The sequence below is a fragment of the Hydractinia symbiolongicarpus genome, chromosome 5, assembly GCF_029227915.1.
Source record: "Hydractinia symbiolongicarpus strain clone_291-10 chromosome 5, HSymV2.1, whole genome shotgun sequence".
NCBI lineage: Eukaryota > Metazoa > Cnidaria > Hydrozoa > Anthoathecata > Hydractiniidae > Hydractinia > Hydractinia symbiolongicarpus.
This window is the reverse complement of record NC_079879.1, coordinates 5498928-5523879: the sequence shown is the minus strand read 5'-3', so window position 1 is coordinate 5523879 and position 24952 is coordinate 5498928. Positions and strand designations below refer to the sequence as shown.

The 24952-nt window shown below is 32.3% G+C and overlaps 3 protein-coding genes across 10 annotated transcripts; 2 read left to right on the top strand and 1 right to left on the bottom strand.

Moving 5' to 3' along the window:
• Nucleotides 1–2851: 2851 nt before the first annotated feature.
• On the top strand, nucleotides 2852–6139 carry LOC130644367 (72 kDa type IV collagenase-like). Its single transcript, XM_057449948.1, has 6 exons — nucleotides 2852–3383; nucleotides 3942–4191; nucleotides 4406–4526; nucleotides 4740–4870; nucleotides 5680–5838; nucleotides 6045–6139. Coding segments are annotated over exons 1-6 (726 nt in total). The 5' UTR covers nucleotides 2852–3320; the 3' UTR covers nucleotides 6047–6139.
• A 1434-nt stretch (nucleotides 6140–7573) lies between these two features.
• On the top strand, nucleotides 7574–21736 carry LOC130644366 (ankycorbin-like). Of its 7 annotated transcripts, none has more exons than XM_057449944.1 (17): nucleotides 7574–7754; nucleotides 9905–9977; nucleotides 12166–12300; nucleotides 14878–15041; nucleotides 15358–15456; nucleotides 15581–15679; nucleotides 15762–15860; nucleotides 16659–16757; nucleotides 16833–16931; nucleotides 17109–17210; nucleotides 17284–17364; nucleotides 18035–18295; nucleotides 19425–19562; nucleotides 19638–19684; nucleotides 19787–19937; nucleotides 20276–20798; nucleotides 21211–21736. In XM_057449944.1, the coding sequence occupies exons 4-17, from the start codon at nucleotides 14913–14915 to the stop codon at nucleotides 21366–21368; spliced, it is 2085 nt and encodes a 694-aa protein (XP_057305927.1). In that variant the 5' UTR covers nucleotides 7574–7754; nucleotides 9905–9977; nucleotides 12166–12300; nucleotides 14878–14912; the 3' UTR covers nucleotides 21369–21736. The 7 variants fall into 7 exon arrangements, with proteins under 7 accessions (XP_057305927.1, XP_057305923.1, XP_057305925.1 ...); XM_057449940.1 differs by having other exon boundaries at nucleotides 12166–12308; XM_057449942.1 differs by lacking the exon at nucleotides 9905–9977 and having other exon boundaries at nucleotides 12166–12308.
• LOC130644368 (cilia- and flagella-associated protein 95-like) lies at nucleotides 21726–24009 on the bottom strand. Of its 2 annotated transcripts, none has more exons than XM_057449950.1 (5): nucleotides 23809–24009; nucleotides 23138–23561; nucleotides 22476–22600; nucleotides 22309–22377; nucleotides 21726–22124 (listed from the first exon to the last, which is right to left on the bottom strand). In XM_057449950.1, the coding sequence occupies exons 2-5, from the start codon at nucleotides 23303–23305 to the stop codon at nucleotides 21875–21877; spliced, it is 612 nt and encodes a 203-aa protein (XP_057305933.1). In that variant the 5' UTR covers nucleotides 23306–23561; nucleotides 23809–24009; the 3' UTR covers nucleotides 21726–21874. The 2 variants fall into 2 exon arrangements, with proteins under 2 accessions (XP_057305933.1, XP_057305932.1); XM_057449949.1 differs by having other exon boundaries at nucleotides 23441–23561; nucleotides 23809–24001.
• Between the last annotated feature and the right edge of the window lie 943 nt (nucleotides 24010–24952).

The window sequence follows — 24952 nt, the reverse complement described above, 5'->3', positions numbered from 1 at the left end:
AGAGCATTATATGCTTCTACAATTTCTTCTTTCTGTTCTTTCAATTTATCTGCCAGTTCTCGGAAAGATCCTTGATATCTTTGATACCGTCGATACAATCATATACACCGAAAGCAACACCAAGCGCTCCACCTGCTAAGGATAAAAATCTTGTGGTACGAGCTCCTGCTTGAACAAGACTAATTGTCCACCATTTGAACCAAGAAATAGATATAGTAGCTGATTATCTTTCTGCGGTACGATAACCAGCCATTACCAGTACCATATACCAGTTGCTTTAGCAACCTGTCTAAACTCTTTAAAGGAACTGACATTAATTTCCGCATCTAAATCTTTGGCGGTTATTTTCTTATCCAGCGCCTTCCTTGCTTCAGTGTAATGTCTGTACGCTCTGGAGTTTTTCATTTTGCTTAGCAGCATTTTGTCGCTTTGTGAGTTGACATCGTTAATATATTCACCGGAACGTTTTAAAGCAAGCATGTATTCGTCAATCAATTTAAGTAGAAGAGAACTTAACGCGATTGCACGTTCAATTTTTGCCTTAGCTTCCTTTTGTTTGCTATTCTCTGAATATGATTTTCCAATATTGGCTCCAATAGATCCGACTCACTAGAATACCTGTCAACCCACCAAACGTGGCAACTGTACTTACACCACCAGTAAATGGTGCTAACACCAATCCACCAATAGCTATCGCTCCACCAACAATAGACACTCCCCCGCTAACCATTTTTTCCATTCCATAATTTTCGGACAAAGAATCAAGATCTTGGGCTATGTTATTTAAGGCGCTACAGGAATTTTCCACATCCTGGGAGAAGGATTCCATTGAATTGTTCATTAGAACGTCGTGCCAAAAATCGACTGCAGAAGTGGGACACGCTGGGCAGTTATCTTTCAAATGTCTGAAAATAGAAACCCGATGTTATCAAAGTGTCGACTTTTTGCTATAAATTTACTAAGTTTGGCACTCTGTGGTGAAAAGAGAAGAAGAAAATTCATTTAATTCACTCAATTCCTGCTTCCATATCTTATGACGATGATCCAAAAATTGATACATCGTTCACACAGTTCTTCCATCGAAAGTTTTTCCAGTGATAATTAAAGGAAATATTATAACAATTTCATTTTCATGGTGAATCGAAATTATTTATGTCGCAAATAAAAAACAAGGAAGTCGAAAACTTTTAAAAAATTTTAAACGAAGGCTTTATGTATGTAAACCTACATGTGTTAACGAAACAAATTTAATATATCTCTATGATTAAACAAACAAAAGAAATTCCTGGAAATATTTTATGCAAAAGTTTTATTTAAAATTCTTTGAATGCGCATTAAAAAAAATGCATTGTGGGTAATGTCAATAAAAACAAAAATAACCATAGAAACCATGAGGAAAAAACACAAAACTATTCAGGTAATAAAACAAAAGTTTGTCACGCCAAAAGTGCCTTCTGTGAAATTATATTATTTAAATTAATGAGATTATGCGAAAAGGCTATTCCATTGGCGACAAGTTCATTCGATTATGCGATGCACTTGTTTGATTATGTAATCAACTTATTAGATTATTTAAACTCATTCGATTATGCGATGAACTCATTCGACTCGATAAAAACTCATTCGATAAAAATACATTCGATACAAATTTATTCAACAGTAATACATTCGATTTATTTGTTAAGTTTTTTTTCGATTGCGTGTCCCTACTCTCCAGTCGTGCATTCAAAGTATCGTATGTAGAGAAAGGATGTTGTGTGGGTAAAGGGATGACCTAAGAAACAAGGGCTTCGTCAGACGCACAGGCCTTATTTCTTATACCGCTTTCTGCTCGGTTAGTGAAATTAATCCATGATAGAATCAAAACAACCCGATCTGGCGTTAGCGGTCGGTCATTATGAAGGGTCTGTTTATAACGAAAGGGGAAAGGGAAAAAATGTGCTGTCTCGTTGCTATAGAAGACCAAGTCACGTGATTTCATGGGAAGTATATTTGTAGGTGAAAGGCACCCGCAATGGTGATATTTTAATTGGTTGAGAGCGCCACTGCACGTCGGGTAAGTGACGCAATGTACAGTTTGTGTGTAGCGAATATAAAACAAGGCAGAGGGGCCAACAAACAACAAGCTCAGCTTTGCGGAGCCTTGCGGAGCCTGTCTTTCTTTTTGTGGCCGTCTTCATCTTTAATAGATTCAGACTTCAGATTAAATTTTTTTTACGAAACTTGTGTTTACGTGTTGCGTGTATGGATTACCAAGAACAGCAACTATCATACAAGTCTAATATTTTGATGCTTCATGAGAAGTATAAAGGTTTATTGGTTGGGACAAGTAGTTGATGGCGTTGTAAAGGTTTCGAGGTAATACGATTTATCGAAAGTTTGAGATTTGCGTGGAACATATTCATGCGATTATTGATAGTTTGGAGACTCAAACTTTCTAATAAAATAAACTTCAAACCTTCTGAACTGGCTAGCTAGCTATATCCTTCGAAATTTTGACCGTAGCTTATCTTACCGCCCAAAAAGAATAGCTACTCTAGGAAAATTTTCTTTCTTCAGAAAATTAAAAAAAGTAACAAATGACAATAAAAAATTAATTATTTATAAACAGGTTGTCTAGGCGTCTATGTGGTTCTAAAGTGTGTTTAATTTCTTGCAGCATGACCTTTTAATTGGTCCATTTATTTTAGTCTGATGTCACTTCTGTAAGAAAGAATGCTTACCCTTGTTAAACACAACAAAAAAGCTAAATAAACAAAAAACTTATTATTTGACAGTTTTTGTACATTAAGACGTGTTTTTTTATGATTATAATTGCATTTGTTAAATATTAATGTGAAATGTTTTAGCAAAAACACATTAAAATGATAATTTTCACACATAATTATTACCTATAACATTTGTCAAATATAAACGCAAATTTCTTAAATGCAATAATTTTTAAATCAAAATTAACATTTGAGCAGTTGGGTATACGATAGTCAACTTACTATCAATACGTTTTTGAAAGTGCGTTTCAATATTTTTTTAATTATGTGTTATTTTTTATTATTTTTTGTGAGACTTTATGTTTGTTAAGTTTTTAATTGATCTATCAATTTAAATTATCTTAAGCAGGGTTTTTTCAGTTCAACCTCTTCTCTAGTGCCTTATAAGTTTGGTGTACATTGACAAATCATATGAAACTCAACACCAGGCTCATATAACAAATAAAATTACCACTATTTACAACACAAACAAAGTTGTCATCTATAAATACGCACGAAAATTAACTTCATCTTTACTTTCACTGAAGTCTTTCACCGAATTGCTACACCAGAATGTGGCTTCAAATCATTACTTTTAGCGCTCTTGCTATATACGCGACATCAATTGATCCTGAGGTTTGTATTAAATTAACTTTTTTTGCATATTTGCATCTGGTAGTAATTCGAATTGGCTAAGAGGTCAAAATAGCGAAAGTTTCCAGGGCTGCGCCCCAGACCTCCCATGGGTGGCTTACAGCGCCCCCTTGACCCCCAGCTGTTCTGGGCGCAGCATAATGCTGCGCATTTTTTTGCTTCGCAAAAAAAGTGACTGACATGTTAAAAATGCTGGATCCGCCCCTGCTAGTTACCTAGGGAAATTTTATTTTATTTATTTTTTTATTTTATTTTATATTTTTTATCTTTTTGTTCCATGTCCTAGCTTAAAATTACTTCTCAAGGCAACAGTAAAATTTCAATTCACACTGCAACGACCAAGAAAATAGAAAGAATAACTTTTTATGGCTTGATTCAGGAGTCGGGTAGCAGGTTCCGAATATTATTCAAATAATGATAAAAAAGCATTCTTTTTCCTTTAGAATTTTTTTCTAAAATTCCCTTTGGAAAATTTAGAGAAATTTTTAGAAATTCTTAAAAGTCCAACTACAGTAAAAAATTCCAAATTTTTTTATTAAGACGTTCCTCACAAAGTATGGATACTACAATCCATTTGCTTTCGACGGAAAGAGTGGTCTTGAGGATGCTGTGAAATCATATCAAGAATTTTCCGGGCTGCCACAAACCGGTGTTGTTGATGCTGAAACAAAGAAAGAGATGAAAAAACCAAGATGTGGAATGTCTGACTTACAAATCTCTACAAATGCTTACTTTAAAACTACAACCAAATGGCACAAATCCAAACTGACTTATTACATCTATAAAGGAGGTAAATTAAATACGTTTTGAAATAAAGAGGTTTTACGTTGACATTGTATTCTAAACATGATGTTAAAATGAAGTTAAGTTGGTGATTTGTAATCATAGAGTTTTTGCTTGACATTGACAGAGTATAGCAGCAGATTTCAAAACAAAACATGATAAAAAATGCATATTGTTTAAATCAGAATTCAGTTGTTTTTCAACAGCTTTTTGTATTCTAGCATCTGATATGGCTATGTTCAATATTCGAAAGTTCTTGAGATGGTCATTTGGAGTTTGGGCTGAAGTTACAAATCTTGAGTTTGAAGAAATTTACGAAGATAAAGCTGATATGAGAATTGGGTAAGCGATTTGGTCTTCCTGCATAAAATTTGTTGCGTGAAACAGTGTGCTACTTTTAGACTTGCGCTAAGCAAACCACTTAAATCATTCTCATTGGTTTATTTTTAAGTTTTGATCGATTCGTGCGTTGTGAAATTGAATGAAAGTTGATTTTGTGTCAGATGTCAATGATTGTTATTTATTGACATCTGACACAAAAACGTGTGTTTCTAGATGGGAGAAAGGTAATCATGGTGATGGAAGCAGTTTTGATGGCTCCGGTGGTACGCTAGCCCATGCATTCTATCCTCCACATGGTATTCTACATTTCGACGGTGCTGAAACATGGGGACGCGGATTAGCAGGTACATAAAATTAGAATTCAAAGGCGAAAGTAATGAACTACACACTTCTTTATCAGCAAATAATTTAAGCTAAGGCAAAATGTTGCTCAGTTTTTTTAACTTTTTTACATTTAATTTGGAAGACCTAATTGACGTGTTAACTTAGGCTATTGCACCAGGTCGAAATCGAACTTTAGTTTTAACACCTTTTTCGTATAAAATTTATTTAAACACTCAAATTTTTGCTCTTTTTCTTTTTTAATTATACATTTCAGGCTGCTCTGAAACCTTACTTTGATTTTTGAAAGATTTTAGCCTCAATACACTTTTCCCGAATTAGTTTTCTTTGATGTACCACTGCTACTTCTAAACTTTTTCAAACAAGATGAACGTGATTTTTGGAATCCTTACCTGAAATTTTATAGATTGTGAAATCTTCAGATTTATACAACAAATAACCTGCAACAACAGGTTTTTTTAATTTTGGCCTAATTGAACTCCGCTTGAAGCCAAGGCTTATTAGTACAAGTAGAAAATTTTGACCCAACATTAACACCACCAAAACAGAATTTTCACATGTCGGATTAAGTTAAAAATTTATACACACAACAATCCAATGATGTTGAATATGATCCTAAAGTCAAAACATTAAAATTCTAAAATTTTAAAAAACATGTAATTCGGGAAACGTGTATTTGCCTATAACATTTTGATTATATAAAAGCGTGTAAAAATTAATTAAAATTCTAATTAAAAAATTGAGAGCCATTTTTACCGTGGTATCATGTCTTGAACCATCAAACATAAAGCTGTCAACGTACATTTTGTAGGTACTGATTTTTACTCCGTTGCCATTCACGAAATTGGGCATGCTCTTGGGTTGAAGCACTCGAAAGTGAGAGGTTCTATTATGTGGCCAACGTACAGTCGTCTGACGAAACTTCACCAAGATGACATTGATGGGATACAATCACTTTATGGAAAAAAATGTAAGTAAAAAAATAATAGCTTCATTTACAGAATATTTTTGACGCATAAACCAAACAGCGGAAAAAAGAATATGCTGAAGATTGTGCTGAAGTGTGCTGAAGTCTGAAGTTAATTAAGTTCTATATGAGTTATTGAGTTTTTACTGTGAGCACATAGCAACGTTATTCCACATATATATCATTACTTTTTTGTTTTTGTTTTTTAGAGTTTAGATGACATGCAAGCATCTTAAAGCAAGAAAATATTTGTTAACTATTTTCAGCTTTTTTTTTAAAAAAAATAGATGAATGTATGTGTTAAGTAATGTTTCTTATCTCATTTAATGTGTTACATAGCCGTGAACAGTTTTATCATTAGCAACAGATACTCTCTATTTGTAAACATGCTTTTCTTCACACGAAATACATTTGTACGTATTTTGTATCATTTCAAAAAAGCCGAAAAGATATGCTTTAATTCATTATTTATCTTAGCAGGTGAGATTCCGATTTTGAACAGGCCTTGGCTTTTTAATCGAAGGTGCTTGTTAACCCGTGAGTTTGTGAAATCAAAGCTTTTTAAGTTTCACGCCAATTGCATATTGCATTTTAAAGGAGAGGCGAACAAGCTTTTTTGTGGAAGCCACAAAATAAATTTTAGGCGAAGGGGGAAAATTTAGGAGCACTTCGTAGAGCACTTCTCGCCGTTGAATAGTATGTAGATTTTATGTAAATGGCAGTAATCGTTGCTTTCTTTTTTAACGATTTTATTTTTTACTTTTTTGCGGACTTAACCAACTGTTTGAAAATTTTAGAATCGCATGGGTTGTAATTGCTATAGATATGATATCACTTATTGACAGCACTTTTGTCCGCATAAAAAAGGGTTCGATGAAAAGACTTTGGTAAAATGCTATTTGGACATCTTTACACGGATATGAATTAACATCTCTAAATAAGTTACAACATTTTTTTAAACTTTTCAAAATAACAAGTATATATTTTGGTTGCGTTTGTTGCACGAGCAAAACACAAAGAGTTTGGTATCACAACAGCCAAGGTTTTTAATCTTTCGCTAATGCACGGGAACTTTGTCGCACAGTATGTGGAAGAATAAAGACAGTACTGTACACTGTATTTTTCCTGTGCGTCTGAAAACTATCCCAAAAGCAAGAATCTATTTCAATCATGCTTCTTTTGTATTTTTCTTTTCCTAAACATGGGCGGTTCCATTTTCAAAATGAATAATTTTAAATATCCACGCATCCGCGGCTTCAAGTTCTATGTAAATAAGAATTGTCAACACAATATACAAGTTTACTAGATGCTATATTTAAATAAGTAAAGCAAGTAAAAGTTAAAAAGTTCGAGAAAAATATATCTACGCCCACGTTTTTGTTCCTAATTAACCAAACTAAATCTTTTCCTACCTATCTCTCTTTGCCCTTTGGCTCAAGACTTTGCCCGATCGACGGAAATCAATGAAATTTGCGTGAGCAAATGAGTGAGAATTTGCGTAAATGTTACCTGCGCTAAAATCTGTACGAAAAGTCGAACGTACATTATATGCGACATAAGCTACCTATGATAGATAGTAAGAAAATAGTTTTGTAAAATTTTACTAAATAAACACAAAGTGACATATTCTAGACACTTGAAATTAGTTGAGATACGTTTTTTGTCCTCTGTATGGCTACTTATTGTCCCCGAGGTACAATTACCCTCCCCATTAACATGGTCCGTGGCTGCCGGAATTCCAGAAAAATATGGCGCTAAAGTTGCATCCAGTGTTGAATTAGACGTTAGATTTTTTTTAATACTAGACACATTTTACATATATAGCTAGCTAGCTATAAGTTAATTCTTTTCATGGAAAGAGGGAAATTACATCACACATTCTTATCCACTACATGTGTTTTGAGTACCCACGTGAAGAGGTATATTAAATCTACATGTTTTTGTATAAGAGTTTTTTTATAGCAGTTAAAAAAATTAAGTAAACACCCAGCGTTTATTAGAGCATTTACAGTATACTAAGACAACTGATTTTTATTGTTGTTAAAATTACAGTTAGTGGGTATATTTTGACATATATATCAAATACATGTATCATAGGCTGTTATCTATAGCTATATAGCTAATACTATAGATAAATTCCGTTACACAGTGTGCTATCTCCCCAATTTCCCTCACATGGCTTTGGTTAACCCTGGGCTATAGTAACATTTACTCGCCCATGTTAAATCGCCACCAAGGGGAATAGAACCCCCGGTCTCCCGCACAAAGTGCGAGAGTTATAACCACTAACTTTGGCATTTATGAAGCAGAAAACAGATAAAGGTGCTAGGTGAAGCAAAGTAATTATCATCCATTTCCTCACACGAAGGCATTCTTAAGACTTCAAACGATTTTATATATCAATCAGGCATCATTCTACACTCGATAATAGTTTATAACCTCAACAATGTTTTCGTGAGAAGGAATCCACAGAAAAGGACCTCTCTTTACTAAATCCTAGCATCTTCTTTCCTGCCACGCAAATGACAGCCAGAGAGCTCAAAAGTAAACAAATAACGTCATGCTGGAATGCATATATACATGTTTTGTTATTAAAATGAGTAAAAAGATTTTTCTCTATTTTATTATTTTTTATCAGTTACCGTGTCTACCCCCTTCCCCCTAATCAGATATATGTCAATGAAAAAGAAGAAAATCTTAACCCTTTTTTAACCCGAGATGGAGATCTTCAGTGAAGAGCTTGACGAATGACATGATCTGGCATTACAGTCTGCAGTATGGTATAACTTTGAAAAATCTGTGTGACTTAGTTTATTTTAAGAAATATTAACATTATATACCTTAAGTATTCCAATTCCCCAGTGATAAGAAAAATTATATATACTGGGTCTCCTGGTTACTGGTGATGAAGCTGGTTATGAAAACATTGTGTACCCCAATTGGGATAGCATTTGGGTATTATTATTATTCCGAAAATTTATACAGGATCTAGCCACTTCAGTGTTGGAAACACTGTTATCAATGTGGGTCCTGTGTTCAGAATGTATACATTAAGTATGCACCAGCATTACCTATCCAATTTCCCTTACATGGCATGGGTTGACCCGTAGCTGTGGTAAAAACACTTGCTAAACATGCCCACGCTGTGGTGGTGGCTTAGGTAGCTAATTTCAATATTCAAAGCGTATATTTTATAAATGCACATATATTTAATTTTAGTCCATTTACGATAAAAAGTTTTACTTTTACCTTCGGTTTACAATGCGTAGCTCTGGCATATTTAAATTTTACATAATAATTTGCAAACACAGACCAGATGCCTTTTCAAAACTGAACCACTGTGTGAAGTTGATCACTTTTGCAAAAAGATGAGCAATGTTATACGGTGGTGTCGTATAAAGGTTTAACTTTACATTGTACGTGGCGTAGTGCTTTCTTTTTTCATTTCTATGTTAAATATTTATTCATTGTGTATGGGCAAATTCATACAGAGGAAATTTGTAATATAAGAACCTTGCTGATGAAAAGCTTCCTTGTCAAATTATTTTCATTCAGAAATAGTTGCTAGCCTCCTTTCGATGTTATTTAATCATTGACAAGAGAACATTATAAAGAGAAGATTTCCTGTTGGAAGCTTTTTTTCAAGTTATTTGTGAAATTATCGCTAATAGAAACCATTTAGCCTAAATCTAATGAGTTGGTTTCCATCTATAGGCAGTGGCAAAGGACAGCACATAATTATTTAATCTGTAGAATAAAACTATCACCTCAAACACTATCCCTAACAATACCCCAATTGGGGTACGCTATGTTTTTTTTCAACTTTGACTAGTTCCGCAGTTTAATAATTCTTTCTCTACGTAAAGGGAAGTATGCTGCACCCTCATCAAACACTGCATCTATCACCATCTTTAATGTTTTTTTACAACAGAAAATGTTAAATTACTGAATTAAATTGCTATCTAAAATATATGAATGATTTTCTAGTTTTCAAAATTATAAGCACTATTATCCTTGCTCTCCCAAAAAAATTTAATCTGTTTTATATGTGTAGGTGTTTTTTTTTCAGTTTACTTTGCCAACATGCACAGAAATTGGGTATATAAATACGAATATAATTAAGTTGTGGAACTATGGTTCAAGTATGTGGAATTTTGCCTTGCTTTGTCAAACAAATAAAAATGTGTATGTAGCATACAGTACTGTGAAAAGTTTTGTTAACATCGTGTTCGTGTAACGAGCGTGGTGCACACGAACCACGATAAAATTGTGGTCTTCATGTATAACAAACATTCAAACATTCTATCGTGGCCACCACGCTAATATTATTATTTCCACGAAGGATCGTGTATCCCACGATTATTTTCTCGAGCTCCAGGATTTTTATAGCCAGTATAATTTAAATTTTTTTCTTTTCAAAAAAGTTTTTGATTAAAGTTAATTTGTTTGTTTCAGTTTTATCAAGTTAAAAAAACATATTCATAGTTTTGCTTGGTGTATACTTTTATGTTTTATGATTGTATTTTTACGAAATGTCTTTTGTCAATAAAAGTTAAATTTGTCTGCGGTGATAGAAATGTTTTTTAGATCGCATTTTAAAAGTTTAAAAACAAAAAGCGGTGAAAGAAATGTTTTTAAGATTGCATTTTAAAAGTTTATAAACGAAAAGCGGTGATAGAAATGTTTTTTAAGATGGCATTTTAAAAGTTTTTAAACAAAAAGAGGCATTAGAAATGTTTTTAGATCGCATTTTAAAAGTTTAAAAACAAATAGCGGCGATAAAAATGCTCTTTTAAGCGCATTTTAAAAGTTTCTAAACGAAAAGCGGTGATAGAAATGTTTTTTAGATCGCATTTTAAAAGTTTAAAAACGAATAGCGGCGATAGAAATGCTCTTTTAGATCGCATTTTAAAAGTTTCTAAACGAAAAGCGGTGATAGAAATGTTTTTTAGATCGCATTTTAAAAGTTTAAAAACAAAAAGTGGCGATAGAAATTTTAGGTAGCATTTTAAAAGTTTATAAAAGAAAAGCTGCAATAGAAATGTTTTTTAGATCACATTTTAAAAGTTTAAGAACGAAAAGTGGCGATAAACATGCTGTTGTAGATCGCGTTTTAAAAGTTTAAGAAAGAAGAATGGCAATAGAAATGTTTATTTAGATTGCATTTTAAAAATTTAAAATCGAAAAGCGGCGATAAAAATGTTTTTTTAGATCGCAATTTTAAAAGTTGATAAACGAAAAGCGGCAATAGAAATGTTTTTACATCGCATTTTGATTCACGAACGATTAAAATCATTATATAGCTAGCTTTATGACAACGAATTAAAACAACAAGTGTTAATTTATTTTTTGCCGTCGTTTTTTTGTTTTAATTGATGATCTAATACGGTCTGTTGTTTTACAATAAAAGTTTTCTATCGTAGAAGCCATGGTGTAATGTTTAATTTTTGTTCGTGTAGTCCACGAAACATGATCGTGAGGTCCACAATTGTTAAAAAAATACGCATCGTGGGCTATCGTGGTTCGTGCGTAACATGAAATAAACACGAAACACGATGTTAACAAACCTTTCCACAGTACTGTAGATTATTAATAAATATTTTATATGATTGTATACTGAATATATGTGTGGTTGTCTAAAAAGATCAATTGTTGATTAAAAAAAAGCCTGTCCACCTCTTTAAAGTCTAATTTGGTCAAAACTTCCCAAATTTTCAACACTTCAGAATATTGTAATTGAAAACTATTTCATCCTATATATTCAGCATGTGTGGCTATAATCATAGTTTAGTATAGGTTTATATAAGGTCATCTATATTTAAGTATTTAAAAGTCCATTTCTTATAAGTATCACATTTATAGAATTTTGTCAGTAACATTGCCATCATAGGTAAAAAAAACTATATTGTCCTTTTGCAACACTTTGGCAAACATTATGTTTCAATGAGTCTGGTAAAATTTTAGAGAACAACTATTTATGAAACTCTATTATTTTTTTGTGGAATGTAAGTCAGAAATATTTGCTAAGCTACCCTGGTCACTAATTCAAATTCTCCTAAAATCTCCTAAGTATTTGTACGTCTTCCCCCCTTATTAAAAAACCTAAAGAAAAACAGCTAAAATCCTCCTAAATTCTTGTAAATATCCTAAAAAAGTTACTTGCAAAATAAGTGGGAGTTCAATGCATGCAAAGTTTTTGTTTGAAGCTATATAACATTACTTTGGATAGACTTTCAACTATAGATGACCTATAAGAATCCTATAAACAAAGAGCTTAAAATAATGTTTCAGTTTTTATGTTTATGTAAGTTTCTGTATTCTTTCTTTTAGGTTTATTTGGATGTTTTTGAAATAAATCGTCTTCGGGAAGACTTAATAGAAATTTTTATTCTGTTGTTGGAAGTTGGTGGGATTATGGCCTTCCAAAATTTCTTGGTTCTTGTTTATTTTACAGAAGGAAATGCAGTAACTATGTTAGTTTTTGCTTTTTATTTTTCTCCTGCCTATCTTTCATAATTTCATGCACAAATTAATAATTTCATGTCTGATGGTAAATCCTTATAGTTGAATAAAAACTATTTGAATATAAAAAGTTATCATTAATTATGTAAAAGAGTCTTTGTTATACTCTGTTCCTTTATTTATTAATCAGTTCTAGAAACATCTTTCATAAGAGAAGAGTTTCAGTAGACCAGGTGGTTTTTTGCTTAAAGTTAAAATGTTTTGTGAACTTTCAACATTTAAAAAATTATACAATGAAATATGATGTATTGGTGAATTTTTACACAATATGAAACTTGACAAAAAGAGGCTTATTGTTGCATAAATAAAATGTCAAGTTGACAAGAAAAGGTTTGATTCTGATTTTTCCTTTCCATTTGAGAAAAGTGCATGTTATTAATTTTATAACTTTTCACATTTTATTTTTTGGGATTGTCAGAGTTTTGAAAGTGAAAATTCACAATGGTAAATTTTTATTTTATTTTTTATTTTTTATAAAGTTTTTATGAAGTCAAATGCAGACGGGTTTTTTCTTGTATACTTTTGTATTATTTTCTATCACAAACACATTTTACGTTTTATTATGACCTCATTATAGAAATAGATTTATAGCTGTTAAAGATCATGTTATTCTCATTATTTCATTTCTATTAGTTAATCTTAAGCATGTGTATGACTGTAACAATGATAATTAATAACATTCAAAAGCTTGTTATTAATATTTTTTATATTATAGATTCAAACTTTATTTGATATAAACACTTACTATGCTATTAAATCAAGACTTTTGGTGTAATAAATTTTTTGAACTAGCTAGTAGCTAGCTTTATTTTTACAAAATTTGCACAGAATAAGCCATATACAAAGCAACAACAATGACTCTAAAATTTTTTAGAGGTATTAAATACTTTCTTAAACCTAGTACCAATTTTAGCACTCTATCTTCTTTGTTTTTCCATCAAAAGTAACTTTCGATTTACAATTTTTTTTACTGCTAGTTTTGGTTTATTGTATAAAAAGTCTTCCAACGTATTCACAGGTTTTTTAAAGCGTATGTTTACTGGAAACTGCTAGTCACGCACAAGCAATTGAGAAAGTTGTTTCTATCTAAATAAAATGCATTCTGAATCTTTTAATGTTCACAGCAGACTTAGGGCTTTGGATAAAGTTATTTGGTTACATGCAAAATCGTGAACAGTATAAGTTTTCCAGGCATCATCACACCTAAAATTTTAGATTCTTGAAACCTTTTTAAGCTGCAGAGGGAGTTGTAATACAAGACGTTGTGGAAAGTGCAGCTACTTGGCTTTCACCACTATTGAGTTGGCAGTATTGGCCAAGTTATGCTGTTTGGTCAACTACCTTGTTTAGCTTAAAACATTTAAAACATGCATTCACAAATATGCATTGTTTGTTTACATTAAAGCAATATTGTTTACATTCAGGCTTCATAATTTGTTTATATACTAGTTCCTGATCACCTTTTTTAAGTTTTCAAGTTTTCATAATCAGTGGTTTTTATGTTATTAATAAGTTTGAAAGTCAATTTCTAAGCTTATAAAAGAACTAATTGCATAGATGCATACAGCATCTATGCAATCTATGTAATATTGTCCTTTTAATAAAGTAAGTATGAATCCATTGGCTTTTGTGTTGCTTAGCAACTAAGCAGTTACAATAAATTCTTGTGGAATCAAAGCAATTAATCTTTAAGTTTGTCTGCTTTTGTAATATTTTGTGTTCAGTCATTTATCTGGTGACATGTTAAAACTAAAGTTGTTGATTATATGAGTATGATGGTAAATACTTTGAAGATAATTTACTTATTTCCTGAAAAAGAATAAATGGTTTGTTGCTTAATTGTATTGTCTATTATTATACTGGAGATGCAATTTGGGAAAATTGCTAGGAATTTCCAAAGAACAATATAATAAAAAAGTTTTTCTAACTTTAGTAAATTACAGTGTTTTTAAGTAATACAACTGCATAGCTATAGTTTATTATATATGTGTATTTTGTTTAGAAATATATATTTGTTACTTTAATGTTTTCTAATATTATGCTGGAATAAAAGTAATTCATTCAAATCATTAGTTAGTTTAGGAAACACTCTTAGTTAAACTGACCCATGCAGCATTCAAGTTATAAAAAAACTTCTGTTCCTCCTCTATTTTTTTATAGACTTGTTAGCATAGAGATAGTGAATACTATTAAATTTTGTGACCACATAAATTAGCTGGCTGTTAGATGCAACCTCAAATGGAATACACTATTTAGTGTATCCCACGTTGTAGCTGCTTATAATTCGTGCTGTCTGTATATTCACTCAAATAAATTTTTAGTGACAACTCTCTATGTTTTGACGTAACAAAAAAGTTTGTGTATTAACTTATATTTTAAAAGATTTCTCACCATTTTTATATCTTTATTAATTTATATGTGACAGTTTTTTTTCTTAATTTCTTAAAATATTAAAACTTATGTATTACTTATTAAGGCGAATCTTGATGAAGCATTATGTTGTTGTGTTTGTTCATTTAGAATTCAGCATTCATGATTCGATCATAGACTGGTAAATGGCTGATGAGTATTCAGAGGATGCACTCAAAAAACATCGGGATTTGTTGATTGCTTGCGGCTGGGGAAAAGAAGTCGATGTGATATTATTGTTACAACAAGGCGCAAGTGTTCGTGTACAAGATCAGGTAACCAAAAGGCATAAATCTTGTTTGCTTTTTGGCAGGCCCACAAAAATTATAATTTAAATCTTTGCCCTCCTTTTTCATCTTTTGGGTGACTGGAATTACATTAAAATTTGATTTGTTGTGCTTTAGTAGTTTGTTGTTGTTGTTGTTGTTGTTTTTATGTGCTTGTAAACAATAAAAGTTTCTGATTTTAAAACTTTAGTGGCCATATTATTCTTTCTTGCAATTTAATTTCATCTTGTACTTTCTGCCAACTTACTGTTATTTTTTTGGTTTTTTATGGTAACTAAAAAAGTAAAAACATAACTTTAACTAGGATGGAAAAAACTGTTTACATTATGCGGCATGTAAAGGTCATATCCAAGTAACTAACCTCCTTATTGAGAACGGATGTTCAATAAATGCGAAGGATAAGGTAAACATATTTACTTTGCTTTGTTTACAATGTGCGGTTTATTTACAATACCTGGGTTGCTTATAATACTTCATCCATATTTATTTAGGGTAGTGTATCACCCCAGTTAACTTTTTCTTCCTAGAGTGATCGAACTCCATTACACTTGGCATCAGCAGAAGGACATCATGACATAGTGTCAATTCTTTTAGATAACAATGCAGAATTTGATGTTCAAGATCAGGTGACTTTCTTCTTTCCACTGCAATAATTTCAACATTAAAGTACATACAAGAAATATTTTCAATCCTCTTGTTTTTTCATAGGAAGGTAATACAGCATGTCACCTGGCTTGTCTCAACGATTATGTTGAAGTCATCGAATTGCTCATTCATATCAAAGCTGACTTAAATATTAGAAATCGAGTAAGTTCTTGATGTTTTGAATCGGCGATATGATAGGGTAACTCCTTAGTAGTTCTGATTGATCTTCGATAAAATTCAGGGTGGTTGCTGGATCTTAGAAATAAAACTAATGACCTTAAAAACCTTATGTAGCCATCATTCTGTGGCAAAAACAAATGCTTGGAAATAACATATTTGAATCTTTTTTAGTCACCATTGTATATCTAGCTTTTTTTCTTGTGTCTGGGTGCTAAAGAAACGTGAAATATAGCAAAATTAAAGACAAAATCTTAAAAAACTAAGTGCAATATTATTTCTCTTTTAATACATGCTTGAGATAGCTTATTGAACGCGACACTTTGTTATAATAAACACAGCAGTTTAAAACATAACTCCCGTATACTTGAGTTATAGAATTCCTGAATAAGTGAGATTATTGATAAGTAAGATAACGTAAATAGTAACACAACCAGATAAGTCATTAGTAACTCATTAGTACTGAAGTTACCTTATAAATACGAGACTTGTTTCTAATTGATTGACGTTGGTGAAATAATTAGAACAATTGAACATGTTACATTAAATTGACTGAAGTTCCTTTCGATAATGCATTTGTCTTCTTCTCGTCTCTCCAGTCTGTGCACATTATTTGAGCTGTGTACAAATTTCTATAATGTTGTCTCTGTTATTCACACAAAAATTGAAGGTTCACGTGCTCTGCTATTATTCATCTTTTAAACATGTGAAAAACGTATCTTGATTTTTATAAAAGCGACCTCAATCTTTTTTATAAATGCGACCTCAATCTTTTCTACCTAGGATGGTTTTACACCACTACATATTGCCACTGTTAACCATAATGTAAAAGCTATGACGATACTAATGAAAGCTGGAGTAAGCAAGACAACTCAAGATTTAGTAAGTTGTTGTGCTCCCGTTTATATTTCTGTTCTATCAACAATATTGCTGACTATGCATTTTTTTGTTCCATAGCATGGTAACACCGCTCTCCACCTTGCGGTGAAAACCAAGTCAATAAAAGCATTGAAATGTTTAATAAAACATAGTGCAGATGCGAACATACAAAACCATGTAAGTTGTTTGATTGAGTGCTATTTCCTTTCTTGATGAGAAAATTTGTTTCTCTTCTCTTTATCAAATTTTCAGAAAGGTCTGCTTTTAGCATTTTGGAAGTCAAAAAGATTGTATAAAAATAAGGCTTTTCGCCCAATAAAACAAAAGCTCTTACCTACCATTTCCGTCATTTAGGATGGCAATTCTGCACTCCATCTGGCATCTGATACTGGTGAAGTACAATATGTTGAATATATTTTAAATGCAGACCAGCCAGTGGAACTCAGTGCAAATAATGTAAGTTCTCAACTCTTCTTTGCAAGTCTTTTTTGTTGTTTTCAAGTCATGTAATAACATTTGTTTCTTGTAGGTTGGAGATTCTGCGAAAGATATAGCGATAAGGCATGGCTTTCGGGATATTGTTCAACTTATACCAGATCCATACAAGAAGGTAATCCGTTAGTTTATCCCATTTTTTATGTTTTTTGAAACCATGTGTAAGGCCGGGCCGTTTTACGTACTAGAGCACTGGTGATTAAGTGCGCGTCAAATTAAAGCTCAAGAAAAGTGTTGGTGATAGTTGTTTTTGATTAACCATGGTTGGGCAACAAGCTTAAAATTTTAACTATACAAAGTGCAATTTGATCGTGTCGTGTCTACTCTACCCTAAACCTCGCTTGTTTTTCCTATCAAAAATTTATTTCTATTTTTCTGTTTGTATTCTATCATACGTTAATTCCGTCGTCTGTTTTAATAAATGTATGGTATTTGTCGCATGAAATGATCAAGAAATAGTAAATAATTGAAAAAATGGAATAATGAATAAATCAATGCATGAATAAATCAATGAATAAATAAATCAATGAATAAATGAATGAATGGATTAAGTGTGTTTAAAAAGTCGCGCTGCCCTTTGTATTTGTCTCTTCGTTATGCATTCTTCGTGAACCCAACTTATAGCAAAAAAACTGTATGCAGTTTTGACAAAGTAGAAAGGATAGAATTAATTTGAAATGTGGATACTACGTGAAATTTGATTTGCAACTACAAAATTACTATTGCATATTTATATTGATATTATACATGAGCTTATGTTAAAATCTGTTTGTTGTTGTGTATAGAAAAAAACGAAAAGACGCTCGCATCGCAGCTCAGGAAGCCCTACCAGTCCAACAGCTAGTCAACTAAGCGCTGGGTCGCCTGTCCCTGTTTTAAACGACGAAAATGGCAGTCCACATCGAAAACAGAAGTACAACAGGTCGAGTGACGGCAGTCCTACAACTTTTGTACAACATCCATCGTTAGAACTGCCAACCGCTACATCTTCAAGTTTGTTGAGTTTGTGGGTACCAACTACTGATTCAGGAATTTCTCTGCCCATGGTATGCGTTTTTTTGTTTGTTTTTTTTTACATTTAGGAATAATTTGGTAAAAAAGCTTTAATCCATTATTGAAAATTAAATTAAACTTCTCGGAAGATTTAGAATAAGATATATTTGAAACGCATTTTTCACGAACTTTCGCGGATGGAACGCATAAACGTCCTATTATCGCGGATGGACTAAAAGTTTAAAATAAAGCTTCTGTTCTAAGAACGCAGAGTACAACTGGATTAAAAAAAGTCATCATTCATAGCTTGGTATGTTTGCTGTCAAATAACCCCAACAAATATATTATCCCGTAAAGTAAGTTGTTATAATTACTAGTCGTCAGCGCGTGGAATAATCTACGCAATTTACCCGTCACTACATCCAGCTGGCTCACACACGGGAAGATTTTTTGTTGCTTTTTTTTAAGCAACATTACTAAACAAAGTAAAGCTCAAATCTATAGCAAATAAAATTCCTCTATAAGGAATTACAAGAATTTTAAATTGAATTGAATATTGTGTAGTGTACCAGTTAGACCAAAACACTGGAATGTTTTTGGCTGTCTTTTTAATTTCTTAATTAACCTACTTGTCTTAAAATTTGCTTGTAATTTTGTGAGATCTAACTGATACTATGTTGTCATATCGAGACTTCCTTTTATTTGAATTAAAAACAATGGTGACACCTCCTCTTTTGCTGTTCTACTTACAGTTATGTTATTGAATGTTTTCCCGTGCTTTGTAAATCTAAAACTTCAGTAGTAATTTAATTACTATTAAATTTAATTGAGCTTTTCATCGCGATGTTAAAAAAAAATGTTACAATAAAAAGACATTATTGGTAGTAGACTCCTCGTGCTTTCATCGTGCTTGAAGGTTATCTTTACAAGATGAATGTTGATTTGAAAAGTGAAGTGAAGGAAAGATGTGAATCTCCATTATTTATTCTTCTTGTATGTCTTTTTTTATAGTTTTCAACTATTTAAATATTCATCCAGTACTTTGTGTCTGAGATATTAGATTGTAAATGTCCAGTGAATGTTTTATTTCTTTTTGGTTATATGTTCTGTTTCCTTGACTCTGTCTACAAAGACTGTTCAATTTTTTTATGTACTTATTTATTTTCGTGTGATTGCTTACAGGACGTGAAGGCTGATCGTATTCACACGTTTATGTCGTCATCACAGCGAAGAAAACACAAGAAGGGAGGGGAGAAAAATCGTCTTTTAGAAGACCTACAACAGTACGACCGTCATCGAAAAGATGAAAAGAAGCACAAAGTAGGTTTTCTTTTGTGTTAATGTTGCATGTTAAAATTTAAAATTATAATTTGTGTCACATTTTTTTTGATTTAGTCAAGCAAAAGAGATAAAATATATACGCATGAATATGAAGAATTAATGTAAGCATTCCCGTCAATAATTAGCATATTGTTACATTTAAATTTTGTATTGGATGTCATGTGCCGGTGCATGTTTACGTCATCTTTAAATTGCATATTTAGGCACGATCCGCGCTTTATGTCACCTCATCAAACTCCGATGCGTGTCGGCAAACAAAACACGTCATCTCCACAAAAAGCACGATACAGTGGTGACTTGGATATTGATTATCTTTCAGATGAATCTATTCAATATCAAGGCTGTTTTTTTAAGGTATTAGAAATTTGACACAGAGTATAAATTGTGAGAAATAGATACATTTTTATTATGGAAGTTTCTCTAGGGTATTAACATTCCTAAATCAAAAATATCGTTTTTGTGGTCGTCTTTATATGAACGTTATGTTCTGCCATTCTCTTTGATGTATTTATGATTGTAATGAGTTATTATCTTCACCTTATCATTTCTCAAGACGAAAATATTTATTCACATCCTTTCATGTAATAAACATTGCGAAATTAGTATCATTTGTTTGAAGTTATTTCTCTAAATTGTTTAATAATTAATTTCCTATTACCGTCGTCACCTCATCATGAGCTTTTTTCGTTTAGTCGAAATCCAAGAAATCGAACAAAGGAAATTCTACGAAGTCAAAACAGAAGCACGTAGCAGACGAAAAAGAATTAATGATGATTCGACAGGCAGAGCTTCAGTACCAACTCAACGCTTCTAAGGTTTCATTGGAAAAACAAATGAAAAAAATGAGAAAGAAATTCGAGAGAGCTTTGCAAGCCACTGATGAACGTTTTATTGAGCAGAAAAAGCGAGAGGAAGACTTTCATAACAAGCTGAGAGCGGAACTCGAAATGATCGAAACCTCTTTAGAAAGAGGATCGAAAAAAAATGTAGAAGAGTTTTCACAACATATTAAAGTCGAACTTAATAAATTGACGGAAAAATTAACAAGGGGTCTAGATTTGAATGCTAATGATTCGAATGAGGACTATGGAAGCCCATTTAAAAGATTAAACAAGAGAGCGTCTGCAGTTGATTTAGACAAAGATATTTCTGTTAGTCTACCTAAGAATTCAAAACAAGCTAGCTTACGTTCAAAAAAGAAAAACATTTCCGAGGGTATGTAACAATATATCCTCACAAATAAAGAAAACATTCAATTACTGTGAAAAGTTTATTATTTCTTGAACATGATATTCAGTAAGCGATTTTTCGGGGGATCCTTCTTCCATCATCGGGCAAAGTTAAAATGATGTTGAGCATGTATTTATATAATATCAGAGGATCGAAATTCATATAATTGAAACGTCGCCTACTAAACTACCATGTTCAAGAAATGATAAACTTTCCACAATAATATGAATACTGAACAGACAAACCGAAATAATCTCTTCAATAAAACATTTCAAATTTGCGTTTTAAAACTGTCGAATTTTAACGTTTCTTAAACTCTTCTTGCCATGCTTTAACTATTAATGTTTGCAGCTTTTGAAATTTGACGAGGTGGTTAATGTGGAAAATCTTTTTTTAGATCAAAACGCAATGGTTCAAATGTATGAACAAAGACTAAAGGAACTTGAAATCGAGGCCAAACAAAAAGCAAAAAAAGAGATGGAAAACGAAGCTTTACGAGCACGTGTATTAGAACTCGAGCAAATGGTGAAAGCAGAAAGAACTAAGACTTCGTGAAAACAAACTACTGGGTAGAAAAATGATCGGGTAAATTAATTCACTAATTTATTTGAATTATTTTTTTCCACAAATGCTCTATCTATTTGGTAAATCAGCTGTAAAATATTTTTTGTAAAACTTATTTTCGACGCATTTATTTAATATTAAGTATTTTTTTATTATTTATGTTTAAATTATTTTTTTCTGTGCACGTATTTGCCTCTCGTTAAACACAACAGGTATCTCTAACCTAAAACTTTTACATATGATTTATTTGTTCTGTATATTTTTACTTGTGTTTCGTGTCCAGCAGTTTTTATGGGTTTTTTATATCTGTACATAGGAGTTGTAAGATCATATTAAAAATACACAATCTTTATATGAAATCATTGTATTTTATGGTTATTGTTAGTCCTTACATGTGGTTACGTTAGTATATAGATATAAAAAAGAATTACAAGGGACTTGTTCAATTATTTTTTCAATGGATCGTATAAAGTTACAGAAAAATTAGAAGTTTGATGCTATAGAAGTCTTTCTGGTATAGGATTAGTGGTTTTAAAAACTTCTTTTTTGGTTTCACTGTTGGCGTATGTTCCCGACTCGTTATGCCATGTATTTCTACCATGGCGCCTGTAATCTGCAACATCAGTAAATTGGGAATGACACTTCCGGTAAGCAGCGCTCTCGTCTTTGTCATCATTAACAATGACTGGCGATGGCTCGTATGGATACGTATTTCTGTAATCGACTTCGTAGGTGGTGTCTAAATACCTGAAAACAAACATGCTTTTGGTTTCAAATTTCGAAGAAAAAAATTACGACAGCGCGTTATGGGTTAAATTCACGTACTTTTTAATGGTTCGCCTATTTGGTCATTTTTTGTATTTTTCGTCCCCTAACTTATGATTTTACATATAGTTAAAAAGTTTGAATCAATAAATTTTATAAAATTTACCTTGTGTTGTGATTGGTCGGGTGTCTAGGTAATATACTTCCAAATCCTCGTTCGGGTGTGCCAGTGTTTCTAAAAAACATTTGCTCAATATGGAAGATTTTATTCGTCAAACACTTAGGCCTTTAAAATAAAAATTACTCATCTGTTTTTCAACAAAGTATTATTACCTGTGTTTCGTGGTGTGATGAAATGTAGAATGATCGATCATCGCATGCCTTGAAACCTTTTCTTCAAAATCTTTTCTAAGTTTTATTTGGTTCATGTGATCATGACTTGTAGATACAGGGAATGTCTAGAATAATTGTAGCCAAGTGATTTTTTAAGGACTTTTAACTGTTCTTTAGAATAATTACTGAACGGGGGATCTATGTGATGGTTATGCTGTGATGGTAATATCGAACAGAGCTACGTAAAAGAGTCAAGTCCCTGAATAGTTACAGAATGAGGACGGGATATACAACTTGGTGGGGATTCAATATGGGCGCGTGAAAGTTACCATGGCCCCGGGGAAATTGGAGAGATGGTACATTGTGTGGGCCGTTGGATGTTAGGTTTTTCTGGTGGAGCGCGGACCCTAATGCACCATTACGATAATTCGGGAAAACTAACACTCCATCGCAGCTCATTTTGAGATCGGAGGAGGTAAACATCACACTTTTACAAGAGTTTACTAAGGGGAAAACACTTTCGTGATAACTTTTCTTGCCGCGTTTTGATTTTAATGCAAAGTACACATAAGTTGTATCTTATTGTTATTAACATGTCCTGAAAATTTGAAAGAAATTGATACAAAGAAAGTTAAAAAAACTGGAGGAAAAACGTTTTTTACCTCCTTTCTTCCGATATTGTAAAATGATGGAGAGCCAGGAACGCATGTAGCTACAATTGAATTATTGTAAAGGTGTATTGGGTCTGCGTAGCTCAAAATGAGCATTAAATACTCTATGACTCCCCATCTACGCCATGGCCCCTCCTGGAAATAATAAACAGGAAACATCCCTCGATATTTGTGAGGCTAGCTATGTAAAATATGCACATCTTCCTGCTGCAATCATCGTTGAAAGAAAAAATACATATACATGGTTAGCTGCATACAAAAGAAAACAAATCCCTGGTAAATATAATTATATACCCCATCTGTAACGTTTAAAATTCTGTTATAAGTTGATTGATGTAAATTTCGATTCTTTGCATCATATTGACCAATTTTATGAATATCATGATCTTTTGGTTCAGCTTCTCTGGCCTGATGCCTATAAAATAAGTAATTGTGTGAATTATAGCTAAATATAGCTAGTGTGCCACAGAAAGTACATATAAAAGAAAACTTATTTGTAAAAACCTTAAAAAATGAACAAAAGATTTGTATTTTAAAAGAACTATTCAAACTTTAGGCCTGTATGTCGGCAAAGACTTTTAACAAAAAGAGCAGTCAATATGTTATAAGAAAACTTAAACTAAATCCAAACGCTAACCAGAATTCCAGAAATCTAACCTTACCAGTTCGAGACTAATGTTGCCCGACCATAATCCATATGATCCGATCGCAGTGACAGGGAACCTTTTTGCTCGTATCTTTTCGCCATTTTAAAAATCTGTTTGTTTACATCTTTGGGATCCTGCCATTTACAAAAATATAGCATTTCCCATGGCAACAAAATTGCTCAATGCTGGGCGAACTTAGAATTTACTCAATGTAGGTGAAAACAATACGGAGCTTGCTGGCCTAAAGGCCTTCTGGAATGCTAGAGGTTTTATGTTGTTGATCCTTGCTTAGGATAACCTCGTTATCTTTCCACGGAAGAAAACAGTTTACTTCGTGATTCAATGCAAGAAGTCAAAAACCATTATTAAGAAGTTCAAAGAGTAAACATGTGCACATATATATTCTGCACAATGTTCAATAAAAGCCACACTTCTAATTTACATGCTACATGGTTACATTATTTGTTTCTGATGAGGCGTTCTCGTCACATGAAAGTTTTATCAAAACTTTATTTATCTTGCACTACTAATGCACTATATTTAATTATGAAAGAATATTTATATGCATGTTTAGCTACCTATAGCTAATATGCCACACCATGAGTTGACCAAAATAATAAATTCAAAAAGTTGTGTGTTTTTTTTTAGATTTTAATTCTGAATTTTTCAGTAGATTTAACCATAAATTTAGCGTCTTTATCCATAAGATCAATTTGTATGAAATGGGAATTGCTGTAAGAAAAAACAAAACATTATTCAATCCTTAGTACTTTCCTAGCAATACGTTACACAATATGGGTAGAAAATATGCATGTTTTCTAAGGGTACCAGTGAGAAGTACTGTTCATTGCATCTTAGACCTGTGATTTTGACCCAAATCCATTTATTTGTTTGCCAACGTCTCAACAACTGTAACATCAATAACCTGTTCGAGACAGCTAAAGCTATAGAGATTATAGACACATTCTCTCTATAACAGCCACCTGTTTTGAATGGCCAGTATTTTTGGTTTCCTTCTTAAGTGGCTGTCATAGATAGGTTTGATTGTATATAAATAGAACATTGTCTGAATACATTAATAAATATTATTGTTCTTTTGTGATGATTTAATTTTGACTACAAGTCTTTACAACCTATTTTTCGCTAGAGAGCTTTTAAA